At 44.5% G+C, this 25830-nt stretch overlaps 1 protein-coding gene and 1 long non-coding RNA gene across 2 annotated transcripts in view; one reads left to right on the forward strand and one right to left on the reverse strand.

Annotated features, from left to right (window-relative positions):
• The window catches only part of THBS4 (thrombospondin 4), a 45264-nt gene extending 36792 nt beyond the window's left edge, over nt 1–8472 (forward strand). Inside the window, exons 14-22 of the mRNA XM_039874916.1 lie at nt 604–722; nt 1597–1649; nt 4118–4311; nt 5249–5427; nt 6050–6098; nt 6194–6390; nt 6950–7122; nt 7604–7743; nt 8262–8472. Coding sequence (XP_039730850.1) covers nt 604–722; nt 1597–1649; nt 4118–4311; nt 5249–5427; nt 6050–6098; nt 6194–6390; nt 6950–7122; nt 7604–7743; nt 8262–8323 — 1166 coding nt within the window. The 3' untranslated portion in view covers nt 8324–8472. The remainder of the gene's footprint in view (nt 1–603; nt 723–1596; nt 1650–4117; nt 4312–5248; nt 5428–6049; nt 6099–6193; nt 6391–6949; nt 7123–7603; nt 7744–8261) is intronic.
• Nucleotides 5174–11197, reverse strand: LOC120612480 (uncharacterized). Its single transcript, XR_005655450.1, has 4 exons — nt 8500–11197; nt 7557–7735; nt 5965–6732; nt 5174–5747 (listed from the first exon to the last, which is right to left on the reverse strand). It is a non-coding gene; the product is annotated as an uncharacterized LOC120612480 (long non-coding RNA).
• Between the last annotated feature and the right edge of the window lie 14633 nt (nt 11198–25830).

The raw sequence follows: 25830 nt of genomic DNA on the forward strand, positions 1-25830 counted from the left end.
TACACCCCCCCACACACACCACTCCAGAATATCCACACCTCCCCACAAGCCCAACTAATGACCCAGATCCAGTGGTGTGCCGGTAAACAAACCAGCTCAACAAAACAAACCGAAAAAGCCCCAAGTTGCAGCATTTGTCAGTTTCCATAATGTAAATACCACTCCCCCCACCAGTGATTCCACGATACCAGTATGAGAGGACATGATTGAACAGGAAGCTGGAAAGAGAGGCACGATGGGCCTAGCTCCAGCACCCCACTGCCCAGACCCTTGGGTCCTAGGTCTAGCTCACACCCCTACAGGGTCCTCCCTCTCCAGGGTCAGCCCACCTAGCCCTCATGACAAATTGCATTGACAGCCCTTGATATCTTAAACAAATTATAACTCAGTAGATAAATGCCTCAGATCAGTTGTTCATTTTTAAGTCGTCTAGAATCCATCCTTTGATGTTACCTCCAAATAACTACTGGAAAAGGCAGTGGCTCTCTGAGGACAGCCCAGGCGGATGTCACTCACCACATGCCTGTGTATAGCACCTATAGGCTGTATTCCAGACCTGTGTGTGACATTCGCCTGACTCAGGGAAGCATTCCTTTCTCACAGGAATAAAAAATATTCTGGACAACTGCCCAAAAGTTGCCAATCGTGACCAGCGGGACAAGGATGGTGATGGCGTGGGGGATGCCTGTGACAGTTGTCCTGATGTCAGCAACCCTAACCAGGTTAGTAGGATGTAGGGGAATTCAAACTCTAGGCTGAACTCCCCCATGCAAAGACTCAAGCAAGACCAGTGTCTAGAAAAACAGCAGGGCCCACCAGCTCAGTTCTGTGCCGTTGCCATATACCCAGCAGAGCAGAAGTGGTGAAATTGCATAGTTTAGGCCTGGAGGTGACAGGAAGAACATCACAGGAGCTCTGAGGCCCTCTGGACCAATCTCACAGGCTGTAGAGCGCCTATGAGATTAGTAATATGAGTTCAACGATGCCCCAAACAAGCTTTTTTCTGCTGAAAGGAAAATTTAACATGGAATTAACTGGGATCCCTGTGTCCCTTTAGTCCCCACACCCCTACACAGCCTATGTATGGACATTTCAGATTAAGTTCAATCAGCAACATGTCTTTTCCCTTCTCACTCCTCCATCCTGTCTGGATAATGGGGGATGATGTGGCATGTATTTTTAAAGCTCTGAGGTAGGGAGTCATTGCTGCCCCGTGACTCACTCTCTGGCTCAGTTCCAGAACACAAAAGCAAAGCAGAATCAGTTTGCCTTACCCAGTGCCTGTGGCTGGCTCCCTTCCGACCCATGCCAGAGTTCCACGTCTCCACCTGCCACCATGCTACCCCGGCGCCCTTTTCAGATATGCTCATCTGGTGTGTAGGCAGCCCATCCATGGAGCTTGATATTTTGGAAGGCTTTTCTGAAAATTCAGCCGTGTGCCTACACCAATCTGGTTGTCCTTTTACAGTTTTGCAACACCCCGATTCCAGAGAAATAATTCCTGAGGTCCGGTGACGATGGGCCAGGTCTGCCTTCTCTGGAACATTCTGTATGTGCAGGCCCAGGAATAAATAACACATTCTGTTCTCTTTGCAGTCTGATGTGGATAACGATCTGGTTGGAGACTCCTGTGACACCAATCAGGACAGGTATGGTGCATCTCCCAGCTGCGTAAGGCCAGATGAAACATCAGGAGAACTTTATCTTTCAGAGCTTTCAGCTGCTACCATGCTTTGGGAGATGTCTGGGTAGATTGAGCTGCTGGTGGGACAGTAGCCCTGCCTCTGGTCAGGGTCACCACACCCCTCCGAAAGTTCTATATAGAGGGGTGACAGTATCAGGAGGGGCCCTTAGGGACTCTAGTGAGATCATATTTGAGGAGAGGCAATATAGCAACGTGCTTCAGAGATGGGCCCTGGAGTGACACAGCTAGATACAAATCCCAGCTCCTTCACTTACAGACCAGCGATCCTTAGGCAAATTACCTAATCTCTCTGTGCCTCAATTTCCCGATCTGTAAAATAGGGATGGCAATGGAACGTAGCTATGGTGAAGATTGAGTTACTTTATGAAAAGTGTATGTTATAGTTTCTGTTACATAGATAGTGCTCAATAGATTTGAGCTCTTTTACTATTCTTTCAGCTCAGGAAAGCTTCACCATCATCCCAAAATAGAAAGCTGTCATTTGCGAAGGGATCACATTTTATCATTCTTACAATTTTTCATTCATTTTCCTTTATTTGAGTGGATTTATTGTATGCAAATGGATTTTTGTCAATCCTCCTAGCCCCGTGTGGGTGGAGTCCTAGGTTAAGACACAGGGCTGGATCAGATGCTATAACAACTTCACCAAAAACAGACAGGTGCAGCTCTGCCCTAGAGGCTCCTGCAGTGCAAGGCTCTACACCCTTTCACCTCTGCAGGGAATCCTGTTAGAGGTGGCGGGACCGGGATGAGAGGGAAAGGATTCCAAAAGGCAAAGCAGGAAGAAACGTTGCTGCTCTCCTCAGCCGCCTCTGAGGCTGCCCTGCAGGCAGTGGTTCTTGAGCCAAGTCTTGCTCGAGGACAGCTCCTATCAAGTCCCATTCCATCCTTGTCCTTGTTGTAGAGGACATGCTAGCTAAGTGAACTTAAACATACTTCTCAGTCTCTCAAAGTCTCAGTTTCTTCATCTGCAAAGCAGAGATAATTGTGTCTCACAGGTTATGGTAAAAATAAAAGGTAATATAGGTAAAGCTCCCGGCACAGTGCTGGTCCTCAGCTGACCTGCAGAAGACGGTGACTGTTAGTGATCACAGCATGAGAAGAGGCAAGTCAGCGACAGAGTCTGACACAGGATCTTTGCTTTTGAGTGCAAAATGGGTCTGGTACTCTGATAACTTCCCTAAACGATGTCCATCCAGGATGTTCTCTGTTGCAGGTCATCCTGCGCTCTGACTGCTAAGTTATTTCTAAAATATCCTAACCCACCATCCTCTAGGTATTTGCATAGAATGAGTCATGCTGCTACATTTTAATTCCCACAACCTTGAACCTTGGGGAGGAAGACAGGAACTGCTTGTTTTTGCATTAAAATGTTCAGGGCTATGTAGAATGGCTGCTAATGGAAATAGCTCAGTTTTATGATTTACAAAGCAGCCCTGCTACATGCACAGGAATTCCACTGTTTGAGCTATGCCGTCTTCTGCTTGTCCAGGTTGGCCTAACTTTGGGACCCATCTGGGAAGCGTGGAATAAAGAGCATGGACTAGTCCCTAGTTTCTCTCTCCTGTTCCATCCTAGCCAGTCTAGGGGCAGTTCCCAGCCCCAGATTGGCTCAGGGTGGAGCAGGGTGAAAAGAGTATGTGCTTGGATTCTACATAGCCATGGGAGGTCTCCATCAACCTAAGGAAAGCTCTAGGGACATGGCAGTAGACCTGGAAAGAAGAAAAGTCAGATGGGCAGAGAGATTCTGAGAAGCGCTGTAGACGAGGACTGAGCCCAGCCTACATGCCAACCTCTCGGGAAGGGGCTGCCATATTCTCTTGGGCATTCACATCTGATCCTTCTTGGGTCTACTGGCCACAAATTGTGAAGAGTAATAGAAAAGGAAACGTTGTAGGGCTACTAAGACCAGGCTCATAGAAGTGCTTTTTCCTACATTAAAATTGAGTATATAAAATTCTAATCACTTAATCTTCATAACAACAGTAGGAGGTAGGCTTCGTTATTATTCCCATTTTACAGATGAGGTCACTGAGCCATAGCGGAGTCCAGTATCCTACTGGGGCCGCATGCTGGTGAGGGGCGGAGCCATCTGGTTCTGTTCCTCACTTTGTTCCCATGGCACATTTTCTCAGGGATCAGCTGGTCGTCTCCAGGGACAGGAACGTCTGGTCACAAAATCAAACTTCACCCTTCTCTTCTCGAGTAGAAAGTGATGTATTATTTCATCTGGGTGAGGAAGTGAGAAGATGGTCTCTGAGGTCCACAGGGCAGCCTTGTCTAAGGACACATGGGTTTGATAAAAGACCAGGCCTGGTTAAAACCCCAAACCCAAACTCTCCCTCCTAAGAGCTGGACTCTCACTGCCCTCTGCTGACCTGCGATGCAAACCACCTCTCCCTTCTCCCACAGTGATGGAGACGGGCACCAGGACAGTACAGACAACTGCCCCACCGTCATTAACAGTGCCCAGCTGGACACCGATAAGGATGGAATTGGTGACGAGTGTGATGACGACGATGACAATGATGGCATTCCAGACCTGGTGCCCCCTGGACCAGACAACTGCCGGCTGGTCCCCAACCCAGCCCAGGAGGATAGCAACCGTAAGTGGACTCAGCCCAGGGCTGCGTGGGACTCCCAGGCTCCCTTCAGCCAGGCACTAGGTGACACACCTTTCCCAGGGCAATACCTTCTCTGCGTAGCCACAGCTTATGTGGACAGTAGATGTCTGGTAGACACCAGTCTCCAACTGTCGGAGAAAAGCTGCTTTGCAGCTTGTGAGCAGCCCTAGGATGAGCCACGCGCTCCTGCTCACGGGGCTTGGAGAGCTGCTCTCCATCTTTCACCGGGAGTTACAGAAAAGGAGAGCGAGAAGGCACAGCAGCAGATGGCTTAGGTGAGTTCACAAACTCGGATGCCTGTGGGGCCAGGCCAAGTGTGCATCCAGCCAGAAATGAGACAGCAGTGAGGCAAGGGCCGTGGGGGCTAGTGAGGGCACACCCCTCCCCCCAAATCCGCCCCCTCCGCTATGCAGATTCACGTATTTTAGGACTGTCTCGTCAGCAGAACAAAACACACTGCAGGCCAGATTTGGCCAAAGAACCACCAGAAATTATGGTCTTAGAGATAAATCTGGTAACAGTTTCTCTGCTTTTTTTACATGTTATAGTCTAGAAAGTGCTATAGACATTTGATTATGTAAGTTCAGCTTAAGATCCACCAGCTGGTAAAATCCACCATCCTCAGGGGACACCAGGGTTTCTTGTAAGGTCAGTTTTGAGCAGTTGCCCTCTCTCCTCTGTCCCCAGGAAGTTCTTTTGATCCCATAAGGGGGCCTTTGCCAATCCACCGTGAGGACCCCAAGGTGGGCCCGGGGCAGGCTCAGACATGGCTGACGTCAGGGCTCCCCTCCACACACGGGTTGAAAACCGTAGCCCTGCGGTGAAGCTTGGGCTCACTCCTCCCTGCCCAGCCCCCTTGTCGGCCACGGAGCGGTGGTGGGTGTAGGCATTGAGCTCCACTCTGCCTCCACTGCACCAGGTGATGGCGTGGGAGACATCTGTGAGTCAGACTTTGACCAGGACCAGGTCATTGATCGGATTGACGTCTGCCCGGAGAATGCTGAGGTCACGCTGACCGACTTCAGGGCCTACCAGACCGTAGTCCTAGACCCTGAAGGGGACGCCCAGATTGACCCCAACTGGGTGGTTCTGAACCAGGTGAGTGTCACATGGTTGGCAACATCTCAGCCTTGCCTCTCAACAGACACAGGTCCTCTAAGAGTAGTAGATAACATTTAAAGGATGCGGAGTACAAACCAGGCACATCTGTTCCTCGCAGTAGCCCTACAGCAAAGTACTTTCATTGGCCTCATTTGACAAATGATGAGATCAAGTCTTTCAAAGCTTTAATGATTACTCATGATCACACTGCTGGTAAGCGGCTGAGATTGCTGGGGTCGGGACCCAGGCAGTCTGACCCCACAGCCTCGCTCCTAAGTTCTCCAGTAGACGGCCTCTCCCGTGCCGTCAGTGTGTAACTAAAGAAAGGCACAGAGAGGTTTAGTAGATTTTCCAGCATCACTCAAGAAGACACATTCATCAGAAGTGTATGTTCTCCAAGTAAGGCTTTATCGAATCTGCTTAAGTGAGTTTTGGCAAAATTATTTCTATTCTGCTTTGGGCACATAACGAGGTAGGACACTGCCTCAGATAATGTAATTTTTATGTGGAGGTCACACGTCACCGGCCACTCACCTGTGATGCCTGAGGTTCTGGGCTTCCTTCAAGCTCACTTCGTCCCCTCGAAGACTGCTCTTAACTCCTCCGGCTCTCCTTGCAGGGCATGGAGATTGTGCAGACCATGAACAGCGACCCCGGCCTCGCAGTCGGTATGTCCAGAGCCTCATTTATCATTTGTGTAGAATTCATTCTCTCTAGCTAAGCGTGTGGCTTTGCTTTTCTAATCTTATTCTGATCTCTACAGGATACACGGCTTTTAATGGAGTTGACTTCGAAGGGACCTTCCACGTAAATACCCAAACAGATGATGACTATGCCGGCTTTATCTTTGGTTACCAAGATAGCTCCAGCTTCTACGTGGTCATGTGGAAGCAGACGGAGCAGACATACTGGCAAGCCACCCCGTTCAGAGCTGTTGCAGAACCTGGCATTCAGCTTAAGGTACTGGCATTTTGCATTCACTCATCTCCCTTTCTTCTGAGTCCTTCACCCTCCTTTCAAATTGTTCTCCCTTATGGCATTTAGTTCATCTAGGAAACGAATGCATTCATGCTAGTGTCCACGTCAGAGAATACTAGAGCCCACCCAGGGCCTTGCCTTCATTTCTGTGTACAAGCTACATTCTAACCTCTGGGTGACTTCAGTGCTGAGAATGTTAGCCCAAGAGGTGGGGAAGATTTGAGGGTGTATCTCAGACACACTATGTTGGAAACTGGCTGACGTGGCTCCTTGACGGGGCCAACTTTGTAAAGGAGGGCTGAGAGGCTGCCTCTGTCATTCCTGCTGGAAGAAAGGACAGATTTTAGAGCCCTTGTCAGGCAAATGGGGGGAACAATGGAGTAGAATATTGGCCAGTGCCAATTATTAAAGGGTTGGGGTCGCCTCAGTAGAAATGTTTATGCTTTTGCCCAAATCCGAGGCAGCCTGATTGTAACCATGCATTCACTACCCCAAAGATCTAAGAATTCTGTTCTAAAACCTCGCTCATGTCATTGTTCAGGCTGTTAAGTCTAAGACAGGTCCAGGAGAGCATCTCCGAAACTCCCTGTGGCACACTGGGGACACCAGCGACCAGGTCAGGCTGCTGTGGAAGGACTCCAGGAATGTGGGCTGGAAAGACAAGGTGTCCTATCGCTGGTTCCTGCAGCATAGGCCCCAGGTGGGCTACATCAGGTAGGCGGATGGCCCATCTCCTCACCTTGCACTTGAAGCAAAGTGCACCCTCATTCTGCATCGCAGAGCTCTGAGCAGGCCTCACCCAGGAGAGTCCTCGGGGGCATGCCAGGACTTCCAAGACTTCAGGCTAAACTCACAGAAAAGGGGAAAGAAGACACCCGGGCTCAGACTGACCACCTGGATATTAGGGCCATGCTGGGGCTAGAGGTACAGGGGGACTGGTGCACTTGAATGGTGACCTGTGTGAGACATGTGGCTGAGAGACAGCAGATGGGAGGATTTGGACACAACAGCAGAGCTTTCAGTCTGGTAGGGAAGAGGGAACAGCTAGAGCACAATTCAGGTTTGTGGAAAATAGAGTATGGAACAGCACAGGCACAGGTATATGAGAAGTGAGGCCCCTGGGTCTCAAGATGGAAAGTTCATCTTACCTTGGTTTGAGTTTCACGGATACCTGCTCTGGCTGTGTTGTCTGCAGAGTACGATTTTATGAAGGCTCCGAGTTGGTGGCCGACTCCGGAGTCACCATAGACACCACCATGCGTGGAGGCCGGCTTGGTGTGTTCTGCTTCTCCCAAGAAAACATCATTTGGTCCAACCTCAAGTATCGCTGCAATGGTAACGATACACTCTTGTTACATTATTATTACTGGAATCAAATGATGTCGCCTTATTTTTATAGCATACTTTCTTCCCAGAAGCCCAAAGCTTATGCCACATATTAAAACCTGATAGTCCCTGTGTAACTGAAGTAAAAGGTAGATCGCATTTTTTCTATTTGATAGATAAGGAAATTAAGACCCACAGAATTTAACCGCTTGGCTTCGGATTTGGGGTTCACTGAGAAATTCAGTCAGGTTTACTTTTCAAGCAGGCTTTATTTTCATATGGCTCAACCATAATCACAGACTCAAAATTTACTCTGCCCGCTGATTTTCTTCAGGCCTGTGAGAGCGCACTCCTGGGCTTCAAGCCAACAATTTGCAGAGCTGCCTGAAGTTGAAAATGGCTGCAGGGCCTTTTAGGCAAGCTGACAGTGACCCCTGCAGGATGCCTGCACGGGGCAAGGTAGCCCAGGATTCCAGGATGTAAGGAGCCTCACCAACCTAACCCTCCATGCCTGTTCTTGTTCACAGACACCATCCCAGAGGATTTTCAAGAGTTTCAAACCCAGAATTTCGATCGCCTGGATAATTAAACCCAAGAAGCAATTAGTAACTGCTTTTCCAAACACTAAAGCCATATATTTTTAACTTCCTACAACTCTATATACACTGTGGCTTTCTTTTGCCCGCCCAAATATATCAAACTTTTTATATGACTATGGCAATAAAGAAGAGATCATTTCTAAAAATCGTGTTACTCAGCACTCACGTGTGGCTCAGGCTTTGATAGTGTGTGTGTGTTGTCCTCGGAGGTATCCACGATGAACTTGCAGGGGGATCTTTTTCCTCAGCTCAAGTCTGTCAGCGAGATTGAGCATGAGCAAGCCCAGGCTGAAGGTCTCATCTCTGGTCACTCTAGTTAGCTTCGCACAAAAACCTAACAGTTCCATACTCACCTCAGCAGCCTCCTTATTCTGGATAAAGACTTTCAAACACATACTCAGGGGCGCCTTCCCTATGATCAATCCTGGGGCATATCTGCCTAATTCTTTCCAAAACCCTCTCCACAGCCCCCCACACCTTCACCAAGACTTCTGTCTAGCACCTTCAACAGTTATTATGCTTACTTATATATTTGGCTCCCCCTAGGGGGATGTAAGCTTACTGAGAATAAGGAACCAGGTCTACATTCAGTATTTCCAATGCGTAACATAGCACAGTCATCCCTTAGTATCCACAGGGAATTGGTTCTAGGACCCCGTGCAGATACCACAATCCAAGGATGCTCAAGTCTCTTATACGAAATGGCATAGTATTTGTTTTTAATCTACATACATTCTCCCCCAATACTTTAAATCATCTCTAGATTGCTTATAATACTTAATGCGATGTAAATGCTATATAGTTATTATACTGTATTTAGAGAATAATGACAAGAAAAAAATGTTGGTACGTGTTCAGTACAGCCCCAATCATCATGGGCCTAACTACATAGTATATGTCAGCAACGATGTAACTTTTTCCCAAATATTTTTAATCTGTAGTTATTTGCATCTGCGGATGTAGAACTCATGGATACACCGGGCTGACTGCACCTGGCATGTAGTAGCTATCTAGTAGATGATTGCTGGCTGGAGGAAGATATGGATGAATGCCTCTTAAGTAACAAGGACAATAGTGTAGGTGGATCATATAAGCCCATTTATGACTTAAAAAGCTGCTCGCAACACATGCTGAAACTATGGTGATATCGGTAGCATTGGTGTACGTACAGGACAGAAACTTGTCTAATTTGTGCACTAAGCTTTCTTCCGTTCCATTGTAAGGCAAAGATCCAGGCAAATTTTTATAAATTTCCTAAGAATGTTGTTTCAAAAAATATTTCTGGGTAGTAATATGCTCTCCTATTCCAGAATTCCTGGAAATATCTTTAATTATAAATAAAGGATAAACATTCTCATCACAGTTTTATCGTAATTTCAACAGTCAGAAAACACAATGGCATATGCATGGCCAATATGAGACATGGAGGATTTCAGGACACCCTCCTCCCACACATAAAGCCTAGAGATCTCGTTTGCCTCATATTTGCCTCATAATTCAGGACATTTGAGCTCCTACATCAAGGTCTTCAATGAGTGGGCCTCAGGCCCATCCAACAATTGTTCTCACTGTGACAAAATCTAGTCTCCCAGGGAGATCTGCTATGGTAGCTGCCTTCTAAAAATTTCTGGGCTGCATTGCTGTCGTAGGCCTTTTTCAAACTGTGGTTCTATACCTACAAATCTTTCCCAATTCCAGTAAACCCCAGAAGGAGAAATAAATTCTTTTGGTTAGTGAGTACCATCTCTCAATCTTCTCCTTTTTCTCATTTTTTATATCTCACTGAAAGGTTATTTTCTGAGCCCTTAGGGCCTCCAGGAGCTCTCTGGCCCACTTGGTCCTCCACCTACCTACTCTATGGTACAGTTAGGTTATAACTTTATAGCTATTTTAATGTCCTTTCTCTAGAGCCCTTAGTACTTTACTAGGCAGTCTGTGAGGAAGACTACAGATCCTCAGATTTTATTCTAATTACTGAAGTACATACCAGATTGTATACATGAAAATAGACTAATCTCTAAGAGGAAAGAAAGTATGTTGGCTGATCAAATCTGGATAGGAATCTGAGCTGAATTCTTAGAGTGTCTTGATCTTTCAGTGAACCTGGTTTCCTCACCAAAACCATGCTATGGCTCCTATATTTCCCCCTAAACTGCTTCCTTGAGCCTGGTAAAAAGAGGAGGCAGCCCCCCACTTCCCCGTCCCCATTAGCTGTGCAGTTGCTCCAAGAAAGCAATCTATCCACATGAAAGTTTCTTTAATCAATGTGTTGTGACTATCACTGTGCTAGTACCATGGGCCCACAAGAGATCTAGAACAAAATTCCGTCCCTTAGGGAGCTTACTACATTGTTGAGAAGTTGTTATATACAATCAGGGAGCAAATAGAACAAGTAGCGCCAGTGGTGTGCTAAAGCCAGCTCATGAGAACCAACCATTAAATTTTTAGGAATTTTGTGAGCCAATTGTTAAAATGTTGATAGTTTGAAATTGGCCGTGGTGGGAGTACTTCCACCCACAGAAATTGGCAAGCATTACAAATCAGGGCTCCAGAGAGCTGACTGTCAAACATTTACCAACACACAGCTGGGTTACACTATCTTGTCTTATTACTAGTTTTCCCTCCTCAAAATCTTGGAAGCTGATATAGAAAGCTTGAAACTATCAGAAAATTTTAAAAAGTGGAGAAGGACTCAGAAGAAAACGTAGGAAAGAAGCCCCTCAACATTGGTCTAGGCGATGATTTTTTGGATATGATGCAAAAGCACAAACAACAAAAGCACCAATCAATACATAAGACTACATCGAGCTCAAAAGCTTCTTCATAGCAAAAGAAACAATTGACAAAAATGAAAAGACAACCTACTGAATGGGAGAATAGTTCTGCAAGGGGTTACTATCCAAAATATATAAAGAACTTAATAACGAAAAAAAATTTGATTTAAAAATAATAGACATTTTTTCCAAAGAGGACATCAAAATGGCCAACAGGCACATGAAAAGATGCTCAACATCACTAATTATCAGGGAAATGCAAATCAAAACCACAATGAAATATTACCTCACACCTGTAAGAATGGCCATCATCAAAAATAGACAACAGCTGCTGGCAAGGATTTGGTGAAAAGGGAAGCCTTATACGCTGTTAGTGGAATGTAAATTGGCCTAACGACTATGGAAAATAATATTGAGGTTCCTCAAAATATTAAAAATAGGTCTATCATACGACCCGGCAATTCTACTTCTGGGTATATATCCAAAGGAAATGAAAACAGGATTTTGAAGACATATATGCATTCCCATTTTATTTCAGCATTATCCCCAATAGCAAAAATATGGAAACAACCTAAATTACCATGAACATATGAACAGATAAAAAAGATGTGGTATATATGTACAATGGAATACTACTCAGCTATGAGAAACAAGGATATTCTGCCATTTGTGATAACGTGGATAGACCCTGAGCACATTATGTCACGTGAAATAAGTCAAAGAAAGACAAATTTGTATGATATCACTTACATGTGGACTCTAAAAGGTCAAACTCATAAAGAGAGTAAAATATTAGTTACCAGGGAATGGGGAGTCGGGGAAAAGATTGATGTTGTTTAAGGGTACAAACTTACAATGAGTAGTAAATCATAGAGATCTAATGCACAGTATAGTGAACATAGAAAACAATATTGTACTACAATCATCTAACTTGCTAAGAGTCTAAAACTTAATCATCCCAACCACTAAAAAGGATCATTTTATGTGATAGAGGTGCTAAGTGTCAATACAACAGCCATCGTATCGCTATAAATGTATCAAATTAACACATTGTACACCTTAAATTTATACAATGTTACATGCCAAATATACCCAATTTAAAAAAGCAGTGGAGAAGTAGAAAAAATTGTGAAAAAATCATAAGAGCCTAACCAGATAGACACTATGGGAACGGACTAGCAGATGCAGTCCCTTCTTTCCCAAGTCAGGACCTGGAATTTTTTTATATATTTATACTCAACTTGAGCAGTGACTCAAATCTCTATCAGAGATCCGTTCAGGTTAGTCAATTCCTTATTGAATCTTAACACTTCTAGAAGTCTGAGCCATCACTCACTCACTCGCTGGATGAATGTCAAGGCCTACCCTCCTCCCTACTTGCAGAGATCAAGGGTCCTGAGCGGGTAGAAGGTGTAACAGGAAAGAGAAGAGTCATGTCACTGGGGAAAAGATTCGGCCTGCTAAAATCCCCCAGGATGTAGGGAGAGTTCTTTTGGCCAGAGGAGGGCACTGGGGACACCAGGAGAAGGCCCCAGGTCAGAGAGGTGGAACGCATCTGCCTTTACCCGAGAAAAAGGAAGCTCTTCCTTCTCCCCTCCCAGGTGATTGTCCTATATTTCAGAATTGTGATAGGTGACTGTCCTTAGCTTAATTTTGGCGCTAGGCTACAGAGTCAAAGAGAATGAGAAAGATGCAGTATCCAGTCACCTATTATTTAAATATTAATAAGCATTTTTTTATGGCCCAGACCAGAAAGATAACTCAGAATATACTCAAGCAACAACAACAACAACAAAGAATTTGATCTACAGGTGAGAAACCTTAAGAACTAGGTAATTTGTGACATGAATCTAGCGGGGTAAGATATGAGGTGCCCCTGTTTGGAGGGCCTACACTTGGGGTCCCCAATAACATTGAGACTAGGAAAGAGGGTTCAACTTTTCCTTCGGAGTCATGAGAAAATCTCCTTCAATTTCCACAGCTCCAAATCTTATATCTTTGCCCAAATCTTTGGTTAATGAACCTTAGTTCACTGATAAGTTTTTGCCAAATTTTTTGAAACAGTATAGTATCTTTGGTGGACAAGGGTCTTTTATTCCTGAGAAAACTTAGAATTAAGTATAGAGATGCTGAACCCATCATCCTAATATTTTTGTGTTGTTCGTGAACTGAATATGTGGTACTTAAAGTACTTGAAATATTTAAGAGAAGTTGGCATATTAGAGAACCTAATAACTGAGCTTATAATTCTAATTAAAAATGTATAGTTGAGTATTTGATTTTAGACTTCTAATTTTAAGTTAAAAGGCAGAGGAGAATTTGGTTGAATATATAAATAATAAGGAAGTGGTTAAAATAACTTATAATCCACAATATTTATAAGTTTGTCATATTTAGAAGAGTTACTTAAGTGTCTAAGTAGGTATTATCAGACAAATGACAGGAAAATTAAATTTATAGAATTTAAACATTAAATTTATAATATACTACAAGTTAACATAGTATTTTATTATGTTATAGATTAATAAATGTATAAATGCAATTTAAAAGCTTAAGGAAATTTAGTTAAGTTTGCAGTGGGACTAAACACTAATCGAAAGCTGAAAAGTGATTGTAAATTTTAGTATAGAGTAATAAGTATGTGTGTATGTATAGAGAGTATAGTAGAGTAATAAGATTTTTAAGTTGAACTTATAAACTAAGTTTTAATTAATCAAACACTAATTTTAAAAACCAAAAAAATTGTTTTCTATGTATCAAAGCTGCCCTCATAAGCAAAAAACAAAACCAATTTAAAAAATAGTTCAATGACAGTCGTCACTGACAGTGTTATCTTGTTTTGAAGGAGTCTGGGGAAACACATCCTCAACCCCAGGTAAGTGGCTGGGCTGACAAGTTTTCTAGCGCACAGGCCATTTCAAAATAGGGGCTGTCACCGTACAGAGGGGAAAGGATCTGGGTGCAGCTCTCCTTGCTCCAAGGGCATCACTGAGCAACTGGCAGTAGCATCGACTAATGGCTGAGGTGATTCTGCTCACAGCTCTCAGCCCTTGCTTACTAGCCACAGGCCTAAGGAAAGCACTAGCCCAGACTTGGGGCCCACATGGGGATGTGGCAAGGAACACCTCCCTCTCCCCTCACCTCCCACCCCCAACCACACTATTAAACCTTATAAGGATGCCTGAAGATGCCTACTTATCTGGAGGGCTGGGGGTGACTGAGGCCTACAGAATGAAAGCGCCCTTTTTCTGGCTGGACATCTGACTGAGAAGTAACTGTGGCCTATTCCTTAGCTTATCATTAAAGAATGAAAATATTTTTACATCGCCCACCTCCTCAGCTATGTAGTAGACGTGAACCAGCTCTTGAACTCAGGTTTGCAAGAAAACAACTTTAATTCCCAAATTTTGACTCATTTTTATTTTGAGAGCTCATTCTGCCAGATTCAAAATTCAGTCTTTCTTGAAGTTTCCATTCTTTTCTCAGGATCAAGGCTCTAGGACACCTTCTCAGCACCAAAGTAGGAGGCTGCGGGGGCAGGGGGCATCTGTCCACACAGATTCCTTCTGACATGACCACAGTCACATCCACTCCCACTTCTCCAGGGCTGAAACACCAGAATTTGGGCCCTTAAATCTGTTTGAACTTGTGCAGCCATTTCTTTGCTGGTGGGGCTACAGGAAGCCCGAAAGGGCTCCCCTTCCCTTCTTACTCTGCCTCTCAGCATGAGAGAATCTTTCTCTAGTCTGAGGAGGGATGCCTCATTCTCCTCCTTGCTCTTGGCCAAAAAATTTTGTCTGCTTCTAGTCTTTCTTCACTTACGTCCCCAGTCCCCAAACTTCCCCTAAGGTACCTTCCCCTAAGGTCTCGTTTGCAGGCACCTCCACATCCCATCTGAGGTAATAAGCTCAGAGTCCACGCTCTGCCTGAATGGGAGGATTGAGGAAAAGGGAAATATGAAAGGGAGCTGTGTCAGTGTCTCAGGGCACTACCCCACCACGTCCTGAACGGCCTCAAATGTTGGTGATCTAACATGAAGAATTATGTTTGGGTTTTGGTGTCGACCTGAAAAATTAAGGTAGCCACCAGGGATACGATTTGGAAAAGTCGAGCTTAATCAAGGAATGAAACTGGAGTTGCCCAAGAGGCAGAGGGGGGCAGACAGAGGAAGGAGAGAGAAGGATTCCCCAAGGCTAGTGGAGCAGAGGGGTGGAGGGACCTGGCTGTGTCTGCCCCCCCCACCCCCTCCATATGGTGTGAGAAGTTAGGAGGAGCCTCTGATGGGGCACCTATTGGTAACTGTGGCTAGACTCATAGCATGCACTCCGGAGCAGAGGTGAGGGCTCCAGGTAGTCAAGCCCGCAACAGCCGGCAGGGCTTGTATGCAGAGCACCAAGGCAACCATCCTGAAAAAGACCCCGTACCCTGTGCTATGGAGGACCAGGCTCCCACAGAAACACCCAGGAGCCAAAGAGCGATGGTAGAGGTGGAAACCACCAAAGATAAAGCCCCTACTCTCATCTTAGAAGCCACACAAACCCGGGAATTCCGAATTGGGGGGTGGGGTTGAAGAACAACCCTCAGCAAGGGCTGACTTAGGAGGCCGGCTGAGTGAGGGGGCAGGAGGACAGGGTGAGAGCAGACAGAAAAGTCGAGCTAGGGAGGACATGCGGGGCAGGGCCAAAGGGACCTGATCTCAGCGAAGAGAAATGGGCCACAGGGCCTCGCACTCCCAATTCCAGGTATTTCTGGTGACAATGTTCATTCAACCTACAGTCACCAGAGGCAGCAGAAATGGGGGCATGCAGAACATATATACTACTCTAAAATTTCTGCACATGTGTTATTTCTATAAGAAGGAATAGAACAGAATAAAAGTAAAGAACGTGTCAAAGAAACCAATGAGCAATTTAAATTGGTTCCACAGAATACTGGCTAAGAAAAATATGGGTGGTTTAATGATGTAAATGAGAAAAATTAGAATGGAAATAAAACAAACACCCATGGTTTTATCTCCCAATTCAATTGCTTGAGCTGCTACGAATTCAACCTGGGGTATGCAGCTCCTACTGTTTGGATCTGTTTTTAAAAGATGCCCATGTGTAGATCAGGCCATCCTAGAAGTTCCACAAACAACCCCAAATACCCATAGAAACTTAAGAATACAGTGGGAGATATCATGCTCCCTGATTTCAAATTATACTACAAAGCTACAATAATCAAAACAGCATGGCACTGGTGTAGAAACAGATATACAGATCACTGGAATAGAGAGCCCAGAAATAAATCCACACCTTTATGGTGAATTAATCTACGACAAAGGAGCTAAGAATATACAATGGGATAAAGATAGTCTCTTCAATGAGTGGTGTTGGGGAAACTGGATACATGCAAAAAAAAAAAAATGTAATTGAACCACTTCCTTACACCATACACAAAAATAAATTCAAAATGGATTAAAGAATTAATTGTAAGATCTGAAACCATAACACCCCTAGAGGAAAACGTAGGCAGTAAACTCTTTGATATCAGCCTTATCGGTATCTTTTGGGATATGTCTCCTCAGACAAGGGCAACAAAATAAAAAACACAAATGGGATTACATCAAACCAAAATGCTTTGCGCAGCGAAGGAAACCATCAAGAAAATGAAAAGACGATCTATTTAATGGGAGAAGATATTTACAAATGATACATATGATAAGGGGTTAGTATCCAAAATACATAAGGAACTCACTACTTAACACCAAAAAATCAAAGTCCAATTTAAAACTGGGCAGAGGACCTAAGTAGACATTTCTCCAAAGAGGACATACAGATGGCCAAAAGACATGTGAAAAGATGCTTGACATCATTAATCATCAAGGAAATGCTAATCAAAACTACAATGAGCTATCACCTCATGCCTGTCAGAATGACTATCATCAATAAATCAACAAATAAGTGCTGACGAGGATGTGGAGAAAAGGGAACCCTAGTATACTGTTGGTAGGAATGTAAATTGGTGCAGCCACTATGGAAAAGAGTATAAAGATTCCTTGAAAAATTGAAGAGCTGCCACATGATTCAATAATTTCACTTCTGAGTATTTATCCAAAGAAAACAAAAACACTCACTCGAAAAGATATATGTACATTGCAGCATTATTTACAATAGCCAAGATATGGAAGCAACCTAAGTGTCCATTGACAGACAAATGGATAAAGATGTGGTTCATATATACAATGACATATTACTCAGCCATAAAAAAGAATGAAAGCTTGCCAACTGCAATGGCGTGGATGGACCTAGGGGGTATAATGCTAAGTGAAATGAGTCAGATAAAGACAAATACTGTATTTTTAAAAAATGAATAAACAAAACAGAAATAGACCCATAGATACAGAGAACAAGCTTATGGTTGCTTGTGGCAGTGGGGGGGGGGTGGGAATGATGGAAAAAAAAATAAGATAAAAAATGATTTTTTAAAAAAATTCCACAAAGAACCCCTGAACCGAGAGCTCCGGATGGGTGACAGAGCCTAGGTCCCATCCCTGCCCTGTGAAGTCACAGGTTCAGTTCAAAGTACCCTGAAAAATGGATTCATTTCACGTTTATCCAAGCTGTGATCTAGCATGCAAGTCTCCCCTTCACTGTTTAACTTATGAAGTTATATCAAATTTATACATTATAAAACACAATAGGAAATCACTGTCGAGAGCATAGGTATTCACAAAAAAGAGCTGCCTGTTGCCATATTTTGGTTTTTTTTTTCTAGTTATTTATTAATTGCTTATTTTATAGTTTCCACTAAATAGTAGCAGATAGGTAATATCTAAGACAAGGTTATGGAAAAACTTCCGATGAAAATTTTCCAGAATTCTGAGGATCAGGGTTACGAACTAAAGTCTCTTCCTCATGGTTTCTGTGAGCTCCTGAAGGATGAGGCCTGTGCATTATTCACCTCTGTACCCCATCCTCGGCCCCTCAATCTAGTACTTTGTTGAAGGAAAAACCAACTTAAAATAAGGAAAAGACTTAAAATTCTCCAAAGAACCTGCTAGGGGGCAGCAATGCCTTAAAAATAGCCCTGTTCTGAACAAATTGCACTTTTTAAGCTAAAAGATGATTCCTGAAGTATATTCAAAGTGAAATAACAACTACAATTATTAAATACTTACTCGACTCTTAGCACTATGCTACCTGCTAATAGTTCAGTGCTTGAGAACTCGTATTTACCAAAACATACAACTAAACAAAAGAACCACCCATGTAACATCTTAAATTTGAATTATCATGAATTCAACTCTGAATGAACACTGAAGCCTCATTTTCCTCGTTTCCTAAAGAAAACTTTTTCCTTGTCCCCCAACCTAAATCCACATGATAGGCTTCTCTGTGAGCCAAGCAAAGAGCCATTCATCCATCCATCCACCATTCATTCACTCATTCATTCATCAAACACCCACTGAGCAACTACTACATGCCAGGCACTTGGAAGGATACAGAAAAGTCCACAAACCCAGTGGGCTTTAGTCCAGTCCTCAGTGTGAGTGGAAGCCATTTTTATTCTAACACTGATCGTAACTGCAAACCGTACCCTTAATTTTAGAATTGGATCTCTAGGTTCCCTGCTCTCTACTTATAAAGTATGTTCTATTGGAAGAGCCCCACTTAATCCTAAGTTTTTATTTTTTTAGCTGAATCAAAAAGAGCCTTGTCCTAATGTCCCAACAAAAAGAACAATTTTCCAGGGAGCGGAGGGTTGCTTCCCAGGCCAGCACAGGTGGCCTGACAAGTTCAGACAAAAACTGTTTGGCCTGCAGTGTTTTCATTGTTGGCTTTTTGTTTGTCTTACTAACTTTGAAAACATTTAAAACTTGGAAAAATGCACATAAAAATTTGGATTTCCAACTTCTCTTTAAAAAAAATCAAAAGCTCTGGCCATACTACCTGCATTCCTGTACAGGAACCTTGGGGAGGGCCATGTCCTCCACAAGCCCCAGTCCCCTATTCAGCCCTCTTCACTCATCAAGCTCCCTCCTGGCCCCTCTAGGTGACAGTCTCAGACCCTCTACTCGAGATGTCCAAGGCATTCTGCAGGGAGCAGAGAAGGGTTGGACTCCACCCCTCTGGCTGACATCCTATTATGTAACTTGTCCCTCGTCCCACAGCTAGTGAAGGGCAGGGCCTGGACTCTAATGCAGGTGTCCTAACTCCTTGTGCCAGCAGGGTTCAGGCACCTGAAAGAGTGCAGTACCCCTTCCTGGGCCCACCTCCCCCTCACCCACCACTACGCAAGAGAGGGGAGCTGTTGCCACTCCTCCTCACCACCCGTGACCGTGACCGCAAGTGGAAAGAGCTGTCACCCTTACAAGAGAGGGTGGGGTGCAGTGAGGGCCGGCCAGTCAGAGTGCAGCCTCGGGTAGAGGGGCACGGCCACTCTTTTCCTCCGTGAAGGAAGAGACGAGTAAGAGGCCCAACCTCAATTACTCAAAGAGTCAGAGCCATTCCTCCCCCATTACTCAGAGAGTCAGAGCCAGGGCGCAAGGGGGTTCACGATGCAGACCATTCATGCTAGCCTGCCCCCAAGAGCGAAGGCTGGGCAGAAGCAGACGAAGTATGGGACCCGCTTTTGCCTCAGGACAAAGAGAAGACCTCAGTACACTTGTACTCCACCTTCATTCAGTTCCTCTGACTCAGGCACCAGACCAAAACAGCACATTGCCAAGAAAGACAGGAGGAAAAAAGATTTAATAACAGTAATAGCCTCAATTAGAGAGTGTTCCAGATGCTTTGTACACACGGCCTCTAATCCTGACAATAACCCTGCAAGAGTGGGAGGAGGAACAGAAGGAGACCCTTTTTGCAATGGAAGAAACTGAGGCACAGAATGGTGAAGGGACTTGCGAAAGGGCACCGACTTTCTAAATGGCAGAGGCAAGATTCAAATATGGTGTCTCTGGCTCCAACCCCTGAAAGTATTCTATTGTTATAGTAAATATTCATCAGTTGTGCAGAAAAGAGTTAACACAGCAGGCCTGAGACTGCTATCTCTTAAAAAGCCTGCTTGCGAAGTTGGCCCTTGGCTGGCATCTGAGAACTTGGATTTCGGGAAGGTTCCTGCCATCACCAGAACTGCTGAGAGCAGCTCATCCGGCCAAATTGCACGATGTGGCTTCTGCCGAACACCTGCTTTGCTCCTGGGAGCCTGGAACATTGGTATGTGCTGGGCACAGTGCAATGTTTTTTACAGGTCCAGCCCCTGTAAAAAACTGGGTGCTGAACCTCAAATGAGCTTCTCTGGTAGACATTTCACACATTGTTGCAACCCCTTGCTGGACGGAATTAAACACGTCCTGTGTGACTTCTCTGGGAGAGGAAGCTTGGACCTGGTTAACTCAAGGTTTTGCCCCACGCATCTTTTTCCTTCGCTGAGTCTGCTGTGTATCCTTTGTTGTAATAGATCATCCCGTGAGCTCGACTATATACTAAGTCCTGTGAGTCCTCCTAGCAAGTCACTGAACCTGGGTGAGTTCTGGGCCAGCCACCTCTCTCCAGGAACTGAAAGAGGCCTTGGGGCTACTAAAGTGCAAAGACTAAATGCTCCTTCCCCATCACTAATGAGCAACAACAGGAAACAGGGAGTGCACAGTAAAAGGCTAATAACTACTAACTGCGTTTAGCCCCATAGGAGCAGCCTAAAGTTGGAGACCACTGAGGTGGGACCCGTGGCAAGGGCAGACTAAATGGACTGGCTTATTTGGCCAGTGGGGCACCCAGAGAACTTTAAGGGAGGGGCAGTGACTTCCTTTATCTACACTACCCTTTCATAGTTATATAGCCTGCAACTTTATCTGAAACATCAGAATGCCCAGAATAAGACATTCTGGGTGTGGGCATATGACTGTTTTAGTCAATGGCATATAAGCAAAAAATCCATGGTAGCTTCTGGAAATTTTTTTTTAAGTGAGTCGATGTTTCCTCTTCATCCTCTTCTCCCTCCTCCTACACTGGAATGTGAATGTAACATCTGGAGCTCCAGAAGCCATCTTGGCTTTAGGAATGAAAATGTCATAGCAGAGAACAAGAGAGAACTGAAATCATGGAATAACACACTGGCCTTAAAATTCCTGCATCCGGACTTTTTGAAAATGAGAGAAAATGGTTTTATCTCTTTGAGGCTTTTCTGTTATTCCCAGTTGGATTTAATTCTCCCTAATACAGAATAGATTCAGATGAGCAATAATTTGTAAACTTATATATCCAAAACCATAGAATCACCAGATTGTATATCTGAATGGTGATTAGGGACCATCTGTTTCAACCTCCTCATTTCACAGTTGAAGAAACTGAGACCTAGTCACCTCTGATTTGTCAGGGTCACACGGATAAGTTAGAGGCAGAACTGGGACTAGATCCCAGGTTTGGGGACCTTCAGGCTCACACTGCTTCTATTGCTGCTATGATGAGGTGCCTCAGCCAGGCCAGGTCATGGGTGAGCTCTGAAAGTTTGTTCCTCTCCAAAGCAGTCAAACAGAAAGTGCTTTTAGAATGTAAATGACAAAATTTCAGGGGCCTCCTGGGAGGCCATCCCCACTTCTTGTTTTGATGGAGAAGACCCAGCAAGCAGGTGGGCATCCTGGGACTTCAGAGGCCTCAGCTCTCCTCTGCACCTTCTCCTCACCCTCACCAGACTTCATGCTTCATCTTCCCTCAGAGTCTGAACCCAGGTGCACTGGAGGGCCTCAGACCCATATGGTGCATACTGAGCAGAACCAGGCTGGGTTTCAGCCCCACCTGGCCTCTGTGGCCAGCTGCCTTGATGAAGCACACAGACCCAACGACTTTATACACAGGCCTTGGTCGACCTCAGGCTTGAGAAAGAGCTCACTGGGCTTCATCTTTCACCCCAATGCACACATGGCCTTGCTCACATCAAGGGAACTTTTGTTCCTATTGAAAAAAATACTGTAGCGGATGATTTGATAGCCTGTCCATCTCTCATCACTTGTCACTCACTGGTGTCAAACTGCCAGCACCTGCAGTTCTCTGTTTCTGAGCATTTTTTGGTGTGGAGGCCACTTTTTCTGTCCGTGTAGGACGCCGGAAGTGTAGGAGAATTAAGAGTGTCCAAGAGTAGCCCCCAACCAGCCCCTCGCCTTGTAGAGAATGCCTCTGAGGTATGTGTTCTGTGTCACCCCCAACACAATGCAGCTCCTGTGGCCTCGGTGGTAGCTGCCTCCCCATCTCTGCCTCACACTCCACTTCCCTGAGGAGGGTTCCTTCACCTCTCAAGTAAACAGGTTATACTCAAATCCTCGCCTCATCGGGGTCTGCTTCTGGGTAAACCAAGCAAAGGTAAACCTCCCTCAGCACTAGCCCATGCAGATTTCACTTACTCCAGAGTTAGGGAATCTGAGGTTTGAATGGATATCCTGTGTTCGTATGCATGTGTACAGACGTGCACACACACACAGGCCTTTCCAACTTCTCTCTGAACCAAACCATCCCAAAGACATTCAAATCCCTCGGCCACTTGGCGGGGCTTTACTGCCCCTCTGTAAGTAGCCCAGAAGTCCAGTAAGTAAAATGAAAGTGAGAACAACTGAGGGGAAAGTGGTAGTGAATCTCATTCATCTTTTTAATCCCACCCACCATCCATCACACCCAGCCCACAGACCTTGATAAGTACTCGTTAAGTATCTGCTAATCAGAGAAGCAATTGGAAGCTGGCAGCTCTGCTCCAGAGCACCCTGCCGTCAATGCCCTGCTAACATTTTCCCAGGCACCAAAGATGTCTCCCTCGCCCCAACTCTCTCCACACATAATGGAGCAGAAACTACATTTGTCTTTCTAGAACTATTTTCTGCATCTTCTGATGAGAGTGTCAGAAACACACTTTTGAAACAGCCTGCTGTTTATAAGTACATTTCCGTTTTAGCAAGCACAGCTGTTACTCCGGCTGGAGGTCTTGCTGGCTTATTGAGGATGGCTGGTCTCACCCTTGCCACCTGCCCAAAGGGAAAATTTAATTCACAGAAACTCCTTCCCAATTCAAGGATCCTCTTAGGAGCCTCCCTGATGGTCGTCATCTATTTTATGAACAACTCAAGTGACGGGGAACTCCCTACTACATAAGGTAGCCTATTCTATTCTTGAAAGATTCTAATTATTAACAGTTTTTAATAGACATTTATTAAACATTTACTATGTGTCAGACACTATTAAAAGTGTTTTACTTGTGTGAACTCATTTAATCACCACACCAACTCCATGAAATAGTTGCTATTGTTATCCCCACTTTATGGCACAGAGAATTCAATAGCTTAGCAAGTGGCACAACAAGGTTTCAAACCAAGGAAGTCTCACGCCAATCTTCCTATAATGCCATTTTCTTATTTGGGGCAGAAATCTCCCACCACATAACAGCCCTGTTAGGTCCAGATCCTTGTGAGATTATAATGAAAGCCAAGGATCCTCCCCTTGCATATAACAAAAGTTTGCATATAATTTCAAAGAGACAACCCACTCTAGCCCATGGCACCCAGGTTAAGAACCGCTGCCAACACACCAACACAGAATATGTTGCTTTTGCATATATTTGAATGTCCTTTGAGGAGCTTTTCTACATCCAGGGGGCTTCCTCAGGTTTCTCCAGGCTAAACTTTTCCCAGTTCCATGTGAAAGAATGTTCAACCTCATCAGTAACCAAAGACAAATTTAAACAGTAACGAGATTTAAACCATAATGAGTGTTATTTTGTATTTTTGAAACTAGCAACAATAAAGAATCAAAAATCATGTGCTTGAAGGGTTGTACTCATTTGTTGCTGCTGACACTGGATCTGTACTCACTGCCTTCAGAAAGAAACTTGGCAACACACGGGGAAGACTGATGAAAATGCCCACAAGCTTTTGACCTGATCATTCCATTCCCAGATTCCAAGTCAAAGAACAGATGGAAATAAAAGCCATATGTGGAAAGATAGTTATAGCAAACTTACTTCTAAGAGAAAAAAAAACTTAATGCCCAACAAAACAGTTGGGGAAACTATAAGTAAATAAAGTCGTTAACATAATGGAACATATCAAACAATGGAAAATGTTATAATAATATTCAGAGAAAAAAGTAGGGCACAGAAAGTGACATTGTGATTTTTGTTACTTACAGAATGACAGGGTAGGAATGCCCAGGGAGATTTCAATTCACTTTTTAGTGCCTCTCTCTGAAAGGCGAGAGATTAAACAATCAGAATAAAAGCAGCTCACAGAAGGGACAAGAGAGGCCATAAAGGGATCAGAGGAACACTTAAAAAACATAAATAGTATCCTCCATGAAACATGAGAAGATATGTGCTATGGTCTGAATGCCTGTGTCCCCCCTGAATTCGTATGTTGAAATCCCAACCCCCAGAGGTAATGGCACTCGGAGGTGCGGCTCTGGGAGGTACTTAGGTCATGGAAGCAGGGCCCCTCATCAAAGGGATTAGTGCCTTATAAAAAAGGCTCCAAAGGGATCCCTAGCCTCCTCCATTGAGTGCGGCCACAGTGAACAGGCATTGGCTGTGAACCGGCCTCATCAGAAGTCAACTATACCGGAGCCTTGATCTTGGATTTCCCAACCTCCAGAACTGTGAACAATAAATTTGCTGTTTATGAGCTACCCAGTCAGGGGTGTTTTGTTACAGCAGCCCGAACACAATATGCATCCACGAAACAATGCTATATTTAGGGAGGGAAAGTAATAATAAAAAAAAACAGAAAAGAACTGTTGAGAATTATGATAGCTACAATAATAAATTCACCAGAAGCTCTAAAAGATAAAATAGAGAAACTATCAATAAAGGGAACAAAATAAATAGAAAATGAGAGAGAAAAAGTGGCCAACTAGAAGGCTCTTATCTACCAAACAAGAGTCCAGAAAGAAAGATCAGAGACAATTTCCAAGAAAGAATTTAACCGACCAAGCCAAGGACACATGGCTGGCCTACAGTGGGATAGGGAGGGGGAGGATCTGGCCCCTTTGGGTTCTATGTGGAAAGGACACTGACTCCACCACAACTATACCCAGGATTGCAGTCCCCAAAAAGGATGATATTAGGAAGTGAGGGTGAGACAGCCAAAAACCATGAATACCACTACAGAGCAACATACGCCCAATGTCCTAGTAAGCGTTTTCCTCCAACTACTGATAGAACACCTTACATAGGATCTCCTGCGGTGACCCGGGATGCCGTCAGCACTGTTGTCACTATTTTTTTAATTGACTTATATAACCTTATGTTAATTTCAGGTGTACACCATATGATTCAATATTTTCATGTATTGTGAAATGATCACCACCACAAGTTACCATTCATCACTACACATAGTTACAATTTTTTTTTCTTGTGGTGAGAACTTTTAAGATTTAATTCTCTTAGCAACTTTCAAACATGCAGTACAGTATTACTAACTGTAGTCACCATGCTGTACGCAACATCCCATGACCTACTTATTTTATAACTGGAAGTTTGAGCCTTTTGATCCCTTTCACTGAGTTCACCCAACACCCCACCCCCAACCTCTGGCAACCACCAATCTCGGCCCTCCTTCTCTTCTCACATGTCACTCAGGGACCGTCCTAGGGATTGCTCAGGCTGTGGAACAGGAACCCCTTCTCTTCCCCAGCTGGGAAGCCAGACAAAGCAGAAGCTTGGGCGGTTCTGAGAAATTCACACAGCTGACTACACTTCCTCCCAAG

Source organism: Pteropus medius, unplaced genomic scaffold, assembly GCF_902729225.1.
Source record: "Pteropus medius unplaced genomic scaffold, Ma_sr-lr_union100, whole genome shotgun sequence".
NCBI lineage: Eukaryota > Metazoa > Chordata > Mammalia > Chiroptera > Pteropodidae > Pteropus > Pteropus medius.